This window comes from Piliocolobus tephrosceles, chromosome 4 (assembly GCF_002776525.5).
Source record: "Piliocolobus tephrosceles isolate RC106 chromosome 4, ASM277652v3, whole genome shotgun sequence".
In the NCBI taxonomy this organism is placed as follows: domain Eukaryota; kingdom Metazoa; phylum Chordata; class Mammalia; order Primates; family Cercopithecidae; genus Piliocolobus; species Piliocolobus tephrosceles.
Genome location: NC_045437.1, coordinates 131,420,200 through 131,440,255, shown reverse-complemented (window position 1 = coordinate 131,440,255; position 20,056 = coordinate 131,420,200). Strand labels below are relative to the sequence as shown.

Here is a 20,056-nt window from a genome sequence, read left to right as displayed (position 1 = left end):
TTTTTTTTTTTTTTTTTTTTTTTTTTTTTGAGGCAGAGTCTCGCTCTTTTGCCTGGGCTGGAGTGCAGTGGCCGGATCTCAGCTCACTGCAAGCTCCGCCTTCCGGGTTTACGCCATTCTCCTGCCTCAGCCTCCCGAGTAGCTGGGACTACAGGCGCCCGCCAACTCACCCGGCTAGTTTTTTGTATTTTTAGTAGAGACGGGGTTTCACCGTGTTAGCCAGGATGATCTCGATCTCCTGACCTCGTGATCCACCCGTCTCGGCCTCCCAAAGTGCTGGGATTACAGGCTTGAGCCACCGCGCCCGGCCCTAGTCCACTAATAATTTAACCATCTTATTCATCTTCAAACCCACATTTTTCTATCTCATTGGCAAACATGCAGTACATAGCACCAGATCTGAAACAAGGTCTTATTTTTAATAATCTATCATCTTCAAATGCAGTAAAATTCAAAGAGCCTAAATCTTCACATCTAAGAAATATATAATTAGCATGCTGACAAGTATTCAAAAGAAGTTTGTACAGTTGCCCACTGTTCTTCCTGAAAAATGTTGGCTATTCACATTGTTCACTGTGCTACGTTATAATATGAATACCTGCTGCAACTCCTTATTTGACCAAACTGCTATGAAGCAGGGTGTATCACTCCTCCTAATCCATCAGTATCTTACATACGACTGGCATTTTAAAATTTAGGTTGAGACAAACGCATTTTTAAAAAAGGGGTTACTTCAAAAGCATGCCCAAGAATTCACTCCAAGACTATCTAAAAATAATTTTAATATTAATTTTTAACATAAAAGTTTGCTATGATACTACTAGAGCTGGCAAATATTTTCATTGAACTTAGATATTAACTTATGTGTATTTTATAAATACATGTACTATTATGTACTAATGAGATGGATTTAGCATTCACACCATATCTTTCATATATATATACATATATATATATATATGTATGTATATATTTGAGACAGGGTCTTGCTCTGTCGCTAGGCTGGAGAGCAGTGGTACAATCATAGCTAACTGCAGCCTTGCACTTCGGGGCAAAAGCGATCCACTTACTTCAGCCTCCCAAGTAGCTAAGACTATAGAAGCGTGCCACCGCGCCTGGTTAATTTATTCTTTATATAGACAAGGTCTTGCTATGTTGCCCAAACTGGGCTAAAACTCCTGGCCTCAAGTGATCCTCCCACCTCGGCCTCTCAAAGTATTGGGATTACAGGCTTGAGCTAATGCTCCCAGCCCTTATATAGTATCTACATCTTAAGTTTTAAATTTCAAAGAAGAATTTTACTTATATAGATGAGGAATTCATTCAGGCAATCAGTGCTTGCCTTTTACTACGCAGCTCCATGCTTCTATATAGTTATCTTTCCTACACAATTGCTTATAAGTTGGTTTTTACGTGAAAGCATCTAATTTTACATGGTACCAATGTACACTATGATGAGAAAAAAAGTCTTTCTGTTAGGAGCCAAAATATCCATCAATCATGGTGGCTAATAACTAGAAAAAATCATTACTTTTAGGACATTCCTACAAATTAAATTTCTGAATTGTTTGGCATTTTCACACTGAAATCATTATATAGTAACAATTTTAAACAAATTGTGTGTAATTTTACAATATAAGAACCATGACTGAAAACAAACTAAAATTTTACTTCATTCTCATTGAAAAAGGCTGAAAATTTAACCAAAGGTCCATACTACTTCTCTATTTTTATGGACCTTTCTCCATATTTAGAGAAAATTTTTACGCCCACACAAATGATTTAATTACATATTCAAATATAGCACTTTCCTTTTATCTTATTTTAGAAAAGACAGCATACTAAATACCAAAGGTTACGACCTAGCTTTGGGGAAGTGAAAGAGTTTAGGAAATTTATAAAACTTTTCTTTGCCCTCTCTTCAGTCAGTAACTCATTTTTATGAAATCTTAATTTCTACTTTCTGGCTGCAAAAAAAGCTTTTTTTTGTTTTGTTTTGTTTTGCAGTTTGATCTTGTGTGCTTTTTTGTTGGTTGGTGTGTTTGTTTAGTCAGGGTATTCTGGTAAGCTTCCAATCCTTTTTTCTAAATAAGTTATTTTTCGGCAAAGTAACATAAACATTACCCAGCACACAAAAGCATAGGTAAGAACAGAGAACAACTCTTACAGAGATATAAATTAACAAAAGAACCAATATGGAAACTTCTCAAAGCAAATTACAACATTCTTATCATGAAAAAAGGCAATCTATCCTGGCTATGCATAGAAAAAGAAGAGAAAAACATTACGTTAGCAAGATATCTAAACTTCACAAAATATCCCAGTATTATTTTCTTACTTTGTAAATAAGTCCAAATTCATTCATGGCTTAGTGAATTGTTAAGCCTATTGCACTATGCTATACCTCATCTTACTGTGCTTTGCAGCGGGTAACAATCTGGTTTAAAGCACCACCAATTCAGTCCCACGCTAAGGTTATTATCCTAACCACAGAACTGTCTTTCTCTTTCTCTTTAAATTCAATTACGTTTTGGGTCATTTTAAAAGTCTGCAGGCCGGGCATGGTGGTTCACACCTGTAATCCCAGGACTTTGAGAGGCCAAGGTGGTTATATCACCTGAGGTCAGGAGCGCCTCAAGACCAGCCTGATGAACATGGTCTCTACTAATAATACAAAAATTAGCCAGGTGTGGTGGTGTGTGCCCATAATCCCAATTACTTGGGAGGCTAAGGCAGAAGAATTGCTGGAACCTGGGAGGCGGAGGTTGCAGTGAGCCGAGATTGTGCCACTGTACTCCAGCCTGGGCAACAGAGCAAGACTCCATCTCAAAAAAAAAAGTCTTGCACAAAATACTTATATCAAAAACAAATAGCAAATTTATTTAATACTAAATTAATCCTTAAAATGTATTCCACTTTGACATCAACTTACTGCATGTTTATAGAAACTACTTATGATTGTTACTCATTTTTAGAAAGTTCAAAATCTGATTCAGTACCAATATAAGTTTATCCTACTTATTTGTTAAAACAGGTTTTTGTCCCGTATATTTTTAATGTTATTTACATTTGTGTTAATGCTTTCCTTGTAACATTTTCCTTAAGGATAGTAAACTTGTCTTAAATTTCTCATAGCCTACACCACTTAGTACACAGTCTTCCATCATATTGGATGGCTGAGAAACAATGACTATTAACTAGAACTTAAAACAGTTATCTACCTACATTTACTTTATAGGAGGACAGATTTTCATCCCTACTTTTTGAAGTGACAATGAGTGAGGGAACCAAGATGTATATTCATGTACTAGATTCTGAGAAAGTGAGATTCAAACTCAAGAGTAGAAAAAATAACAAATGTGGATCTAGCATTAAGTTCACAATAAAGTGGGAAAAGGACTCACATGACATGAGATTTTAAAAAATAAAACAAAAAAACCCCTAAATATTAAAAACTGAGTCTTAGAATTATTTTGGGTTAGAACAAGCCTGACTCACCTGCAGCCCAGGACAGTTTTGAATGCAGCCCAACACAAATTTGTAAACTTTCTTAACATACTATGAGATTTGTTTCGCGATTTTTTTTTTTTTTTTAAAGCTCATCAGCTATCATTAGTGCCAGTGTATTTTATGTACGGCCCAAGACAATTCTTCTTCCAATGTGGCCCAGGAAAGCCAAAAGACTGAACACCCCTGGGTTAGACAGTAAAGTACTATTATCGACCCATTTCACCAATTATCTGACTCTATCTTGATACCGAAGGCAACAGTGGCATAGGCAAAGTATACAGACTAAGTCACAGGCTTTGAACTCAGGTGGGTCTGAGTGCCAGTTCTGCTTCTTTTGGCAGTGTTACCTGGGGCAAGTTATTCCTGGTACAGTTTCTTCAGCTATAAAATGGTAATTATAATAAAGGCACCTATCTCTCAGGGTTGCTGTAAAGATTAATGTGAGGCATAGTGTTTAATGGTATGGCTACATTTTAAATACTCGATAAATGTTATTTTTCTAATATACTTTTTTCTGATTGACCCAATAATTTTAACTTGAAAGTGAAAAAATACTTTTACAATTTGCTATGTACCTTTCCACAAATCATTTGCTACACTCTGGTCCACAGTGCAGTCAAATAAACCACATTATTATATCAGCACCTCCCTGCATTGCCAAACCTAGGAATCCAGTGAATGAAAATCCTATCTTAACAAAATACGAAGTTGTATAACGTGAATGATAAAAGTAATCGGAAAAACTTACTATTCCTAGATCAGTTTTCTCTAAGGTTATACATAGTATCATAGGCTCTTATTAATTACCTTGTCAGAAAAAGGAAAAGAAGCCTCTCACGTGATGCAGGCTGATCTCGAGTACTGAAATAGGAGTAAATCTGAAGAGCAAATAAGACGAGCCAGAAAACCATGAAAAGAACAGGGACTACCAGTTGATTCCACAGGGACATTCCCAGGGCGAGAAGGCCATATACCTCCACTACCTAAATAAAAATATAAGACAGGAAAACGTCTTGTATCACCATCAATAAACACTGTAGAAACACTTAAGAGTCGAATCAGAAGTAAAATATTAGTTTTTCTTTTATTGTAAGACTGTTTCAGCTAAATTCCTTTAAAGTTAGCCTATATAGTTAACAAATAGTATGTTTTTTAAAATTTACTGATTTTGCATTATTATTAACACTTGACACACACTTATTTGATAGCAACAAATTGCCCTAATAGTTCAGGGATAAGGTCAAAATAAGGTCATACTCAGTACAAAATAACCTTAAAAGGCAGTTTGAGAAGACTTGGTAAATACTCATGTCCAATCAAAATAATCAGGACTAGCATGAATTGATACAACACTGCTTGAGGCAGTAGGGTAAAAAAAGTAAAAGTAAAAACTTTCAGGGTTTATTCAGAAATGTCACAAATGAGAAATAGTTCAATGAAGAAGAGTACTTAATCACTGGAAAAATTTTTTGCAGAGCAAAGATAGTTAGCAAGTCTTTTTCTCCCATACACATCAATTCCCCTTCCTCCTACTGTGTTTTTATCAAGCTATGTTTTTCCATTTGGTTTGCCAAATGTAGTAACACTAGGAAAAGGATATATCTTACAAAAAAAAAAAAAAAAAAAAAGGCTTAATAATCTGCAACTCACTAAATTAGTTTTCCAGTTTATAAAACACTCGTCTTATGAAATTGACTAGGAAAAATCAATCACAGAATCTGATTCAATCTAAGAGCATAGGTGTTACCAAGTTTCTAGAGCTTCTATGTCAGGGACCAGACCCTGGTAACATAGCAGGAATTCTGCCTGGCAGCTTACAAAACCAAAATCTAGCAGTCAACCGGTTTTGCTGGAATCTCTCAATGTGATACCAGAATGTTTCAATAAGGTATAAAGATCTTTAAGTATTAAGTTAAAATAAATTGACTTGCAGATTATTCTAAATTTAAAATTCTTTCATCAGTAAATCAAAGGCTTTTTCTACAACCCAGTCTATTAACTTCTATTTTCCCCAGTGAGAAAAGATTAAAAGAAAAAGGAAACTGCCCAACTAGCTGCAAAATTATTATCAGGCAGACTGATCATTAAGACGCAGAGAATACTTTTCTTCCTTTCCATTCAAGAAACAGACCACTATTTCTTGCTTATCTAATTCTTTCCTGGTCACACATTTTATAATCTGTATTTCCAACAGCTACATCTAGTTGATGTATGAATCTTATGGCAACCAACCAAATATGACATTAAAAAATGAAGTCTGAGGTTATTCAATAAATATTTAATATTCAATAAATATTTACTGAATATTATTTATTACAAACTAAGATAACCCTCGTAAGATTGAATTGAAAGAAAAAATATATATCTTAAATTTGTCATTCTTACCCTGAATACAACTATAACCCTTCCTGTCCTGCTTCCCCATGAAACCGCTCTTCACTGACAGCAGAAATAATCTCGTTTCTGGAAGATCTACTCCTGGGAAAACTGCCCAAGTTAATCACTGTGTAAGACGAAGATAGAATCAGGCTAAGGCCAAAAGCTTAGAGAAAGTATTCTCAAAGATCTGCCCCTGGGGCCATAAGAGAATACCTCACTTTGCTGTATCAGTTTGTTCTATCTGAGAGCTTCCTGTACCTTAAGGACACAGTCAAGAGGTGGAAGACAGTGACATTTTAACTCTCTCTTTTTATACCAAGTCAGGTTAAAATCTATTTTATAAACTACAAACTATCAATTAAACCAAAGAGAAACATTTATTTCCCAAATGTGTATTGTTTGTATCTGCGAGTAATTTACCTTAGAGCAAAGGCTGAAAAAGTACGGGAGAAACTTTTATAAAAAGCATGTTATGTTGGCAAACATAGTTCAAGTACTATATCTAAATGAAATCTATCATATTATAACCCCGAACTACTTAACTTTTCTGTTTCAATTAGGCACACAAAGGGAAGAAACTGTAGTCACAGTAGGACTATAATCAGAAGGAAAAAGCAGGATTTGACTTATAGGTATTCAATTCTTTATTATTTTTGTCTTCATTACAATAGCTAACACATATGGAACATTGTCTGGTACAAAACTCATTTAAATCTCACAGAACCCTATGAGGAAAGCACAGCTTTCATTATTAGCTCCGTTTTACAGAAAGTAAGGCAATTATCACAAGGTTACACAGCTAGTGAACAGCAGCATCAGGGTATGATCTCAGATAAATCTGCTTTAAGAGAACCACTTCACTTTACTGCCTTCTCAACAGAACATAATCAACAATCTTTCAGATGCTCCTAATTGAGCTGAAAATAGCTGCTGTTTTGAAACTGTAAAAATGAATGGTACCATAACTGTGAACTAAAAATGAACTAAAATGTACTTAACATTTATGTAGAATTTTATCTACGTGTTCGTGGTTGTCAGTCTTACCTGAACCAATTCTCTGTATGCAGATTTAGCAAGGTTATAAGGTACCAAAAGATTAGACCCAAGAAAATAGAGAACTTCCAATCCAGTAAAAATCATAGCAAATTTATTGATGATAACAATTGTCTCCAAAGGAACAAGGCAGAGTCGTGCTAGCAGAGGAAGCATGTGAGCTGAAAAGAGCCAAATCTGCTTTGTTTTCATGACACAGGAGCATAAAGTACACACCACCAACTGACCTAAAATGGGGAATAGAATACATTTAATTTTGAGCATTCGGCATCCACAAAATAAAAACAACCAAAAAACACTGTTGATAAGGATAATAACACAACTTTTGAAGAAGTCTAACTAAAATCTCGTAGATAAAATTTTAAATCAAACTTTAACTCCATCTGACTATAATTACATATTCACAAGTTCTGTGAATTTTGAATGCTAATTCCTTAGGGCTGATCTGGAAAGAGCAACATAAATCTCCACTGGTTGTCTGTGATGGCATGTATAATATGAAGAAAACTTTAAACAATGTCTAGTTCAGTATTGTGACAATTCAGTTGCTACTGTTTATACACAGCTTCTTTTCCAAAGGTACTCAATATGTAACTGTTCTGGTCTATAGGTGAAAGCATAAAATCCAACATACAATCACTTGTTCAAGATCACACTGCAACAATATTTGTTCTGAGAATTTTTTAATCTTTATTTTTGGAGGACCATGTAAACCTCCCCAAATAACTAAATCATAAGTTAAAACTAAAAACTAAATAAATTCTTCTCACTGGGGATTACACATGGTCATTATATTAAACCCAGAAACACAGAGAAACAGAATGGGAAAGAAAACTCTCAGTCTCTTACAATCCCACAACCCAAAGGCAGCCCCTAAGAACACCCTGGGTTACACTGAAAGTATGTGACATGATATTCACATTTAGCCTTTTCCAAATATTCCGGAATTATAAAATGCTTTATATGAATAAGCTTTTACATTATGACATCCTTGTATAAACTACCTGGAACACATTTCCTAATATTCTCTTAGGCTAGGAATTACTGAATCCAAAAAAAAATTTTTTAAAGACTTTGACACACTGTCAGACTGCCCTCCAGCAACAATTTACCAGTGTATAATGTGGCCATTCTTCTATTAACTTGCCATAGTGAGTATAATTTAGAGAGGGGAAGAACAGGGAATATTTCCTAAATTTTTTTAATTGGCATTTTGTTGGTTACTAGCAGCACTGAACATTATCAATAAATATATAAAAACGTGCAATCATTTGGTGAAATGTTCACATTCTTTGCCCATTTTTCTACTAGAATACATATCCTACTGCTTGATAGAAATATTAATCCTTAGTCACATGATTGCATTTTTCTAATATGCCCCTTGTCTTAATATTTTTAATAACTTTATTCTCTTATAAAAGTATGTATTGAAAAGAGTCAAACCATTTTTTTTCTTAATGGTACCCACCTTTAGTGCCATGGTTTATTACATGGCTACCCCACTCAAGATTATACAAATAGCTGTATTTTCTTTTAGTAATTTTTAGCTAATTTTTAATTTTAACTTAAAAATTAATACATTTGATTTATTGTGGAATAAGAAAATAAAGATCTAAGTTTGTTTTTTGTACATGTTTAGTTGGTTATCTCAAAACTGGCTACTGGAATCATCCACTCCTTTCTCATTAATTTGAAATGTCATTGTAGTATACTCCAAAATCTTTTACATATTTAGGTCTGTATAAGAACTTGTTACTTTTTGTTTCCAGTGATCTATTCTAATGATGGTACCACCCTGTTTCATCATACTGATTGGACAAATCCTCTCTCATTGCTTCTTTCAGAATTTCTTGGAGATTACTGAATTTTCCAGATTAATTTAGAATCATTAGTCATATTTTCTCACTTCTTGTCAATGAAAACCAAATCGAAAAATTGGGACTTGTTTGTATTCTATCCACACACATGTTGAATATTCCTAATCCCCAAATCTAAAATCCATAATGCCCTAAAATCTAACATGATGCTCCAAGAAAATGCTCATTGGAGCATTTTGGATTTCAGATTTGGGGATTAAGGATTTCCAAACAGTAGTATAAAGCAGATATTCCAAAATCTAAAAAAAATCAGAAATCCAAAACACTTCTGGTCCCAAGCATTTTGAATAAGGAAAATTCAATCTGTATTAGAAAAATACAAAAATGTCAACCATTTTTACATAAGACCAAACACTTACAACAATCTACTATGTCATAAAACACATATGGTATTTTATCTCACAAAGCATTAATTTTGGCCTTTAAAAAACTGATACTAAAGTAATGTGAAAAACAATCATAAAGGCATAAAGAAGAGAAAAACTCCTAATTATATAGAAAACAAGAGGCCACCAAATGCTCTGGCTTCCACTGTGTTTATAGCTATGAAACTTAAATGTCCTTGTTGAGCACAATGTAAACTTCCTCTAAGCTCTGAAAATTCCCTTAAGTCTATGCCAGCACATGTGGCGCCCAGTGCTGGGGTTACAGGCTTCCTTTATCTTCTTTCACAGAAGAATATGACTCATATGGTATATTTAAGAGAAGACTACTCCTGCTGAGGTAGAAGAAGGAAGGAGTCATATGTTGTTAGTGGAATCTCCCCTGAAGTTCCAAAAGAACAAGTTGTTTGTCTTCTGATTTGCCTATTTCAACTTTTAACTCTGAATAAACCAAAATCCCAATGTACTCTTTAGATTTCAGGATTCCACTATTAGAAATATCTCCAAAAAGTTTGCAACCCTAAGAAATCATGGCATATTAAAATTACCTAGTTTTTCAAAAAAGTTTGTTATTAAAATGAAGAAAAACACCAGAAAATTATTTTAAAATCAAAGTTGGAAGAAAACATGCTCCTTAATAGTTTATGGACTTCGGAAAGTTGAATATTAGCTAAGTAAACAGAAGACCATGGCCACCAATAAGAAGAGTTTTAAGAAATATGTTTCATATTTATAACACAAGTATATCCACCATAAAATAAAACGTTGCAAGCTTTCTAACTTAGCAAATATGTTCATTATTGAATGTCACCATTAATAAATATGCCAACTCATAACGATATAGTTATAAAGCAACATTATTTTTGTCCTCTGCTGTCTTTTAAAATCCACTCTGTGAAGATTAGTGGTTTTCCTGCCCCTAGATAAAATCCAAGGCAAGTCCCATAACTTTTCTACTCTAGCTTAGGTTACTGTCTCAATTTAATAATAACCGAAACTTTCAAACACATTTAAAGTTGGGACTTATCCCTTACTCTAGAGTTCAGGCATTCTAGGGAAAGCATTAATTTTGACCTTTATGCTTTAAGATAGAAAACCTGCAATTGGGAGAGGAAGTGGAGAGCCTGTAGCTGGCTTCTGTCTCTTTTTTGACCTAGCACTTCTTCCTCTGACTCACCCAGGACTGAAGCGGGTAGGGAAGAAGGAGAGGGAGGGAAGTAGGCAGGTTCCTACTTAACGGGACTCTTACAACGATGTGGCTGGTACTGGTACTGGTGCTTCCTAGACTTGAGGTATCTAAAACTGATTCATTTTCCCCGGGACACTTTTATGGGTTGCTCTGAAACTGTTCCTATCACTGTGGCTCTCTCACCTGCAGCAGTACCCTTGGTGTTTGGTGTATACCCTCCACTGGCCATTTTTGGCTCTTTTCTCAGCTCCTGGGAATCTGGAAGGTCAATCCCTGTTGAGGACTTCTCATCTCCCTAAAAGGCCTGCTTAAACAGGACCTAAGAAAATCCTACACAGACTTTCGGGGCCCTTGTCTAGTTTACAAGAAACTTACATCGTTTGCTCCACAGTTTCCTGTACCAGAAGATACAGGAAAACCCTATAAGGCATTTTCACTCCACAATCAAAACACTCAACAAGCAACTAGCCTATTGCTAGTCCTTTATATCAGATTAGAATTATAATGTGAGCCTCATACATAATTTAAAATTTCTATTAGTGTCATTTCAAAAAGTAAAAAGAAACAAGTAAAATCAACAATATATTTTATATAACCTAGCATATCCTAAACATCATCATATAGACATTAAATCTATATTAAAAGTTAACAAGACATATTAAAAGTTAACCTGGCTTGTGCCAAGTCTTCAAAACTGAGTATGTGCTTTACACATACAGCACACCTTAATCTCAATTCACCACATGGCAAGTGCTTACCAGCCACATGTGGCTAGTTTTGGACAATGTAGTTTTAGATTTTGCAGGCTGAAAAGGCACAAGAATGATACAGTGGACTTCTGGCCTCCTGGAAAGGTGAGAGGTGGGTGAAGGATAAAAGACTATACATTGGGTACAGTGTACACTGCTCAGGTGATGGATACACTAAAATCTCAGAAATTACTGCTGAAGAACGTATCCATGTAACCAAACACCATGTGTTCCCCAGAAATCTATTTAAAAATGTTTTTTTAATGTAAGAAAATAAAAATAGAAGTGTAATACAAAAAAAAGATGTTCCAGTGTGAGTCGGACACCAGTCCACAGCATTCCCGTCTTAACTACACAAGACATATAACTCCCCAAATGGTCCCCCACTGAATCCTCTAGTGTAAAGGGCTGGGGAAGTATTTCAGAAAAAAAGAGTTCTCTCTGAAGAAACCCTCCTCTAATCTCTAATATTAGGCCTTTTAACACCTTCTACATGGGTGAGTTTCAAAGTCAGAAAACAGGTTTGTTCTCACTTCCTTTTTTGCATTTTGGCATGGTACACTCTGGTAGCAGGGCTCCGGTACTTCACTTTAAATTGTATCTATATTGTTTTCAGACCTTAGCCAACACTTCTATTTTTAACATTCTGCTATCTGAATATTTCAATCACATCTCAAGTTCTTGATGTTTCCAGACATTTATTTTTGACAATAAGGTCATGGCTTTCAACAGCAATAAGTACATTTAAGATACTACAAGTTTCATTTTAATCTTTCAAAGTAATAATTATCTCTATTTAAAAATTAATCTTCTCAAATACTTAAAAAAAACCCTTAAAAGCACAAGCAACTATGTGCTATGTACAATATGACTATAAATACATAACTTATACATGGGGAAAAGAAGAACTAAAAAAAAAACACTAAACAATGGTTATATGTGGAAAATGTCACCATGAATCACTTTTGAGAATTCCATTTTTAAAAACAAAGAGTATGCATGAATTTTATAAGTTAGTAGGACTGGCCGGTTCCTACCTACACTTTAATTCTTTTATAATACTTACCTATTAAGGCTGTGGTAAACCGATTCATAGACAGAGGTTCTAAATACATTGGTCCCTCATAGGCAAACTCCAGTTCACTCCGAACATAGTCCCTAAATAAGAAAATTGATAAGAATGTGTATATGAAATGCATTCCAAGCAGAATCACAATATGCTTATAAAAGCATATTATGTTACTGATACCCCTTTTCCATATCTAAGGAAAAATTTAGGTATGAAGTATTACATATAAATGGCCTTCATCTCTGTTTTCTGTGCATTAGAAACCGACACAACTTATTGAAATGGAATTTTACCATGCAGAGAAAGCTGCCAAAGTTCCACATTATGAAATTTTCTTTCTTCTCATGACCTTATTAAATACTTTATGCTCAGTAAAAACCCAACTGAGAGGTGATCTCTCTCAACTCTACTACGCTAACCAATGATATCTAGTGATATGACACTAAACATCTCCTCTTCTGGCTATCTTCCACCACCAACACCCCACCCTCATCTTATTTCCCTCAAAGTTTTGGCCCCAATTATATTTTATTAGTCCCAAGTAGAATCACAAACTAGTTAGAAAACTGGGGGATAGCAGTATAATCCTTAAAAATTATCAACTCTATATGAAATCTAAGATGATAATTATAATATTTAATTAGGCTACAAATTTACTTTGAAGCAAATTTTAGATGAAATAAAATATTCCTTTTAAAATTCAACTAATTTAATGTGTGACTACTGAGAAATAGTGAGCTTTAAGTAATAACCAAAGAGCCTTTACACATTCAGAAAATAGGCGGGAAGCACAACCAGGGAGAATTTAATTTATTATCAGTAAGTTAAATGGTACTACTGGAAGACAGTTTGTCTAAAGTATTTTTGGCATCAAAGAAGGGAAGTTTGTGTAAAAACAGTCTTCCCTCTTTTTTTCACCTTTTAATGTTTTATTCATTGTATTTAAAAGAGAACATTTCAAGTATTTCCAAACAAACTCATATGGCTATATTTACTTTTTCCATGAAATGACTTCCCATTAGGCAATCAAGTGCAATTCCTTTAGCACTGCATAGCCAAACAAGGAAAGACCCTTACACAATCAGCCAGAAGGGTATTCCCAAAAAAGAATCAAAACTTAAAACTAAAATTTTAAAAAGAATTAAAACAGTTTCTGAGATTATAAAAATGTATTTCTAAGTTATATGAGTGATCTAGCAATTCTCCTTGATCACTCTTAGATGACAGTTTCTAACACATAATGTATTAATTGTCTCTTTCTACTGAAAGAGAAAAAACCAAATTCTCAAGAATTATTTTAATGCAGTGGTTGTCAACCAAGGGGCAATTTTGCTCCTGAGGGGATATTCTACATCTGGAAACATTTTTGGTTGTCACAATGGGGGAGAGGTATTACTAGCACTTAGTGGGTAAAGGCCAAAGATGCTGCTAAATATTCCTCAGTGAAAAGGCTAGCCCCAGAACAAAACATCCAGTCCAAAATGTCAACTGTGCAATATTGAGTAACTTTGTTTTCATGTAGAAAGGCACTAATACAAATAACACATAAATATCTGATTATTATAGGTAACCATCAGTGGAATTATATAGTTAGAATAGAAAACTAAAAAATTAAAAGAATTATGAAATTAGAATAAAATGCAAATATAAACACTATTAATACAAAGTATTTTAACATGCTATTTGAAAAACAAATTTATACCTAAAAGAGATTTTAACTTTGAGTGTCAGTACTAGCCAGACCTTTAAAGTCCAATAATTTCTTTTTGGTCATAGCATATCTCTCTCCAATGGATACAGTTTAAACAGGGGCCAGGAAAATCCATATAGACAAAACACGGATTGGTGGTTGCCAGGGGCTGGGGAGAAGGGGAGATGAGAGTAATTGCTTAACGAGTACTGAGTCTTGTTTGGGGGTGACGAAAATGTTTTAGAATTAGATAAAGGTGACAGCTGCACAACATTATGAATGTACTATATGCCACTGAACTGCTCACTTTAAAATGATTAAATTTATGTTATACGAATTTTACATTAGAAAAGGGAGATAAATCAGCTCCAAGTGCACTATCCCCAAAGAGAAAGCCACAAAGTGCCCCAGAAGGGCCTTAGTCCCAAGTATCTCTGTGTGAGGGACAAGAAAAGAGACGAATTGAGGTCCCTACTATGTTTTCTTTCCACTGTTTGGTTTTGTCACATATTATTAATATTTTATAATAAAGCTCAGCAAACAAAACATCATGCTAGAATTTCTGAGTGCTGAGACATTTGTTAACTGTTCTGCATTATTTCATAGCCTACGTTAGTTTATCCTCTTTTTAAAAACTTCTTTGTCTTTCTTTAGTTTCTTATCTTAAATTCTAATTTCACACAACAAAATTTCTAGGGATAACTAACATTCTCTGTTTCTTTTTAACTCTAAAAGAAATTACTGAATACATAAGTGCTGGTACTCTGCTAGACTCTGCTAATACTGCACAGTCCATACTAGCATGCAACTTACAAACAGGGAGGGGAGATAAATACTTAGTCCTATAATTATTTAATTATGATGATAATCAGTGCTGTAAGAAAAATATAGAATGCTGTGACAATTTTAAAGTCTTTTTTATTGATACATAAAAAGATTTTAAGTTCACAGCATATTTAAAAATTACATGTTTTATTCTCTATTTCTAGGTTCTAACTTTTTCAATAAACTAGTAATATTTCTATGTGCCTTTTACTTTTTTATTTTAAATACTACTTATTTTACCTCTCCTATTTCATATGGTTACTATACAAGTTTTTAATGTAACTATTTCCTTTTCTTTTATCCAACCCTATATTTCATTCCTTTGTTTTTTAAGCCTTCTCTCAACTTTCTAATCCTTTCCATTACTTTCTTTTTAATTCTTTTTACTTTCTCCATACTCATTACTTTGCGATTTGCTGTGATTCTAGGAGGACACTAAGGGAGGTCTGCATTCCACAAGAATAAATAATCAACCTTTAGGCCACAGTGACAGCCCTGATGTTAAGCAGTTTCCTCCCACTTGCTCTCTTACTTTGTCCTTCTCTAGGATCCTAGGATTAGCTCTCCAATACTGTACTGCCCCCCATATTCCTGTTCAACTTGAGTCTTTGTATCATTCATCATAGCCTCAAAATTAATATCGTCCCTAGGCCCCTTAGAACTTTTCCCCTTTGCTCAATTCCTCTCTTTCAATACAGTCCTCCAAAATCCTCCATTTGCCTGACGCACCAAAAAGCCCCACCTCAGCAAAAACAGCCAGGCCTAGAATGCCTGCAAGGCTCTCTCTTCAGGCCAGCTCAGCTTAGCATGCCAGAGTCAAGGCAATGGTTTTGGTGATAGCTAAACTATCTAGTATGCCACACAACCACCACGGAGCTGTCACTTCTAAAAGGAGGATCTGGGCATCCCATCCCAAACTGTAGAGAAGAACTGAAATAAGAATCAGTGTTAACAAAAATCTCTACATCTAACTTATGCACAACTTCCAGGTATCTCATGCTGGCATTGAGAATTCTTGGTGACTCAGTCCCAACAGGGATGGTCATTCACAACATAAGAAAAACAAGACAGTAAGCCTAAATACAAAGGATCCAAAGTGGGAATTATCCAAAATTCCATGAGTCATTTTAGGTGAAAAATTAGTTCAAGGCAAGAGTCATAAAATTCTAACTTTTAACAACATCTTATGATTCTCTTAAGACTCAGGTGAGCTATTCAAGAGAAGCATTACAATTTTTCATTTCAGAAGACTTAAATGGTAGAATGTTTTAAGATCTTCGGAAACAAGAATTCCTGCCAACCTACTTATAACAGAATAAAATATTTCCCTTCGTAAATGTTTTTTCATTTATGGAAGGCTGATAATCACCCCAACGCAGTAATACTAAAAAATCTCTGAAAAATCTACTTCCCTAGTCCTGTATAATAGCCTCCTCTCCTTTAACTCAAATTGGGGCCACAAGGAATGTACAAGATCTATGAAAAGGGCCTCCAGGCACGGTAGCTCAAGCCTGTAATTCCAGCACTTTGGGAGGCCAAGGCAGGCGGCTCACTTGAGCCCAGAAGTTCGAGAGCAGCCTGGACAACATGGTGAAACTCCGTCTCTACAAAAAAAAAAGCAAAACTTAGCCGGGCGTGGTGGTGCCTATAGTCCCGGCTACTTGGGAGGCTGAGGTGGGACAATTGTGTGGGCCTGGCGGGCGCAAGGGTTGCAGTGAGCCAAGACTGCACAACTGCACTCCAGCCTGGGTCAGAGTGAGACACTGTCTCAAAAAAAAAAAGGAAAAAAAAAGAAAAGGGCCTCAGAGCTTGCAATTAGAAAAATTCTTGCTTATACAGAGAAGTATACATGTTACAAAAAATAAATGGGTACCAACAACAAAACCTAGTAGCTTACCACTTCAGCTAATTAAAGACCTTTTCACAACAGTCTATTCAGCAATCTGACTCACACACTGGACAACCTAGGAACAACTTGTACATTCTGGCTATTTACTTAAAGCTTTCAAACAACGTTAATTCCAAAGAAACCTAATCTATTTTCACATAAAACAAAGGTGTGCCAAGTTATCTTTTGCAATATGGGCAACAAGAAGCACCACTTGATACAAGAAATCTCAGATGTTCAAATACCTGTATTTCCTTATATGCCTACTAAACACACATACACGCACACAAACACACTTACTATATCCTCAGCACTGCGCTAGCAGTTGAATAATTCATTTACCCAGAGTTTATTTAAACTGTTGACACCCTTTCTTTAGCTTCTTTCTAGCCTCCAAGATATTTAGTACCTGCATCTGATAATGTTCAAAAGAAGAAAACATGTCAAACAGTGAAACTGGTCACTTTTATTCCTGTCAAAATTAAGTTTAGAATATAAATGGTAATACTCATTTTAACATTCCAAGCTACTTGGGAGGCTGAGGCAGGAGAATCACTTGAACCTGGGAGGTGGAGGCTGCAGTGAGCCGAGATCACACCATTGCATTCCAGCCTGGGCAACAAGAGCGAAACTCTATCTCAAAAAACAAACATAAAACAATTTACCTAGTTTTTGTTTGTTTTTTTTTTTTTTTGAGACAGTCTCACACTGCCACCTGGGCTGGAGTGCAATGGCATGATCTCAGCTCACTGCAACCTCTGCCTCCCAGGTTCAAGCGATTCTCCTGCCTCAGCCTCCCGAGTAGCTGGGACTGCAGGTGCCTGCCACCATGCCCGGCTAATTTTTTGTAATTTTAGTAGAGACAGGGTTTCACTATGTTGGCCAGGCTGGTCTCGAATGCCTGACCTTGTGATCCATCCGCCTTAGCCTCCCAAAGTGCTGGGATTACAGGCGTGTGCCACCGTGCCCGGCCTATCTATAGTAGTTTTTAACTGAGGACAGTTTTGTTCCTCAGAGGCAGCAAGTAACAAAGTCTAGGGACACTTTTTGGTTGTCATATTTGCTGGGAAGAGGGTGTTACTGGGATCTAGTGGGTAGAGAGTATTGTCAACAACCTATAATGCACAGGACAGCCTCCACAGCAATGCACACCCTGCCCAAAATTCTGATGTCCCTGAGAAACAGCGGCCCCGATCTACAATTTTGAATTATGCAAGTCATCATAAAATGGAGAGCTAATTATCCATATTTTACACATAAGTCACTCTTGGGGAAATTTTTACATTTGAAACCATACTTACACACCCAAGAGCCAGAATAAAAACAGTATTACTTTCTTCTTTTGAAAGCCAGTTCTACTGGGCTCTTAACTCAAGTCGTAGACACACAAATCCAACATGTTGGTTCATAAATCTAACAATAAAACAAGGAATTTAAGAATACTGGGCCGGGTATGATGGCTCATGCCTGTAATCCCAGCACTTTGGAAGGCCAAGGTGGGCGGATCACGAGGTCAGGAGACAGAGACCATCCTGGTCAACACAGTGAAACCCCGTCTCTACTAAAAAAATATATAAAAAATTAGCCAGGCGTGGTGGCAGGCGCCTGTAATCCCAGCTACTTGGGAGGCTGAGGCAGGAGAATGGTGTGAACCCAGGAGGCAGAGTTTGCAGTGAGCCGTGAGCCGAGATTGTGTCACTGCACTCCAGCCTGGGTGACAGAGCAAGACTCCTTCTAAAAAAAAAAAAAAGGGCCGGGCGCAGTGGCTCAAGCCTGTAATCCCAGCACTTTGGGAGGCCGAGACGGGCGGATCACAAGGTCAGGAGATCGAGACCATCCTGGCTAAACCAGTGAAACCCCGTCTCTACTAAAAAATACAAAAAACTAGCCGGGCGAGGTGGCGGGCGCCTGAGGCAGGAGAATGGCATGAACTCGAAAGGTGGAGCTTGCAGTGAGCTGAGATCCGGCCACTGCACTCCAGTTTGGGCAACAAAGTGAGACTCCATCTCAAAAAAAAAAAAAAAAAGAATATTGGAGTTTAGAAAAAACATCCATCTGCAGATGTGACCACACCCTCACAGGAATGACCACACTCTCACAGGAGTGGTAATATCAATGTATGGTTTTTCTTTTTTTCCCCCTTAGTTCTGCATAGTCTCAATTTTCTATTGGGATTAATACTAGAAAAATACATTCGCTACATCCCTCAAAATGCAAGGCAGAGTTTAGTAATTTTTAAAAATTTAAACTGACATTTACCAAATTCTAATAAGTTCAGTTAGAATATTAAATATTCATATGACATTGACTGAGCCAATGAATCTTCTGACATTTAATTCTTCTGAACTGCAAGCTATATCCATTCTATTAACATATTCTAAACAAGTTTTTAGTCATTTCCAGATAATCAGTTTCATTATGTAAATACACATGTGAGGGAAAACAGAAACCCAACTTTTCAAAAGTTTATGAAATTTGAAAATTTCAAGAAAATTAATATTTGCAAATGTCTTTTTCTATAAGCTAGTTTTAAAATTTTTTTTTCTTGTTTCCAATGAGGCTGGATATAGCCAGTTTTTTAAGTACCAAATTAATTGTTAAAATTATTATAAGTGCTGATTCTCCTTCTCAGGAGTGTAATAAACTATGCCTTGATATAACTAGATTGCAGTAAATGGAAAAATATATTTGCAAATCATAGATCTGATAAGGGACTTGTATATATTTGCAAAACACAGATCTGATAAGGGACTTATATCTAGAATATATAAAGAACTCCTACAACTTAGTAAGAAAAAGACAACCCAATTAAATACTGAACAAAGGATGTGAATAAACATTTTTCCAATATTTACACATGGTCAATGAACACATGTAAAGATGTTCAACTTCATTAGCCATCAGGGAAATGCAAATCTAAAGCACACTGAAATAGCTCTTCACACTCACTGTAATGGCTCCATTAAAAAGGACAACAATGGGTGCTGGCAAGAATGTAGAGAAATTGGAAGCCTCATACACCGCTGGTAGAAATGTGAAACACTGCAGCCATTTTAACAGTCCGGCAGTTTCTCAAAAGGTTAAATATAGGCACCACATGATTCAGCGATTCCGCTCCGAGGTATTTGTACAAGGAAAATAAAAACATTTGTCTACACAAAAACCTGTACATGAATGGTCATAACATTATTCATAATAGCTAAAACATAGAAACAATCCAAGTGTCCATCAATGGATAACTGGATGTATAAACAAAATGTGGCATGTATCTGTATAACAGAATATGGACAGAAAAAGAAAATAAGTACCAACACATGATACAACATGGATGAACCTTGAAGACATGCTAAGTGAAATTCAGTGCATATAAAATATCCAGAATAGGTCAATAAAAAAAAGACAGACGATAGACTTGACAGTTGCTAAGGGCTGGGGGCAGGGAGG

General features: G+C 35.8%; 1 protein-coding gene across 1 annotated transcript in view; it reads right to left on the bottom strand.

Moving 5' to 3' along the window:
- Positions 1 to 20,056, bottom strand: part of RNF145 (ring finger protein 145) — a 106,907-nt gene that overhangs the window by 11,887 nt on the left and 74,964 nt on the right. The window contains exons 4-8 of the mRNA XM_031935487.1: positions 12,207 to 12,298; positions 6,934 to 7,169; positions 4,318 to 4,493; position 4,108; positions 3,476 to 3,498 (exon numbers count right to left, since the gene is read on the bottom strand). Of these exons, the coding sequence (XP_031791347.1) occupies positions 3,476 to 3,498; position 4,108; positions 4,318 to 4,493; positions 6,934 to 7,169; positions 12,207 to 12,298 (528 nt within the window). The remainder of the gene's footprint in view (positions 1 to 3,475; positions 3,499 to 4,107; positions 4,109 to 4,317; positions 4,494 to 6,933; positions 7,170 to 12,206; positions 12,299 to 20,056) is intronic.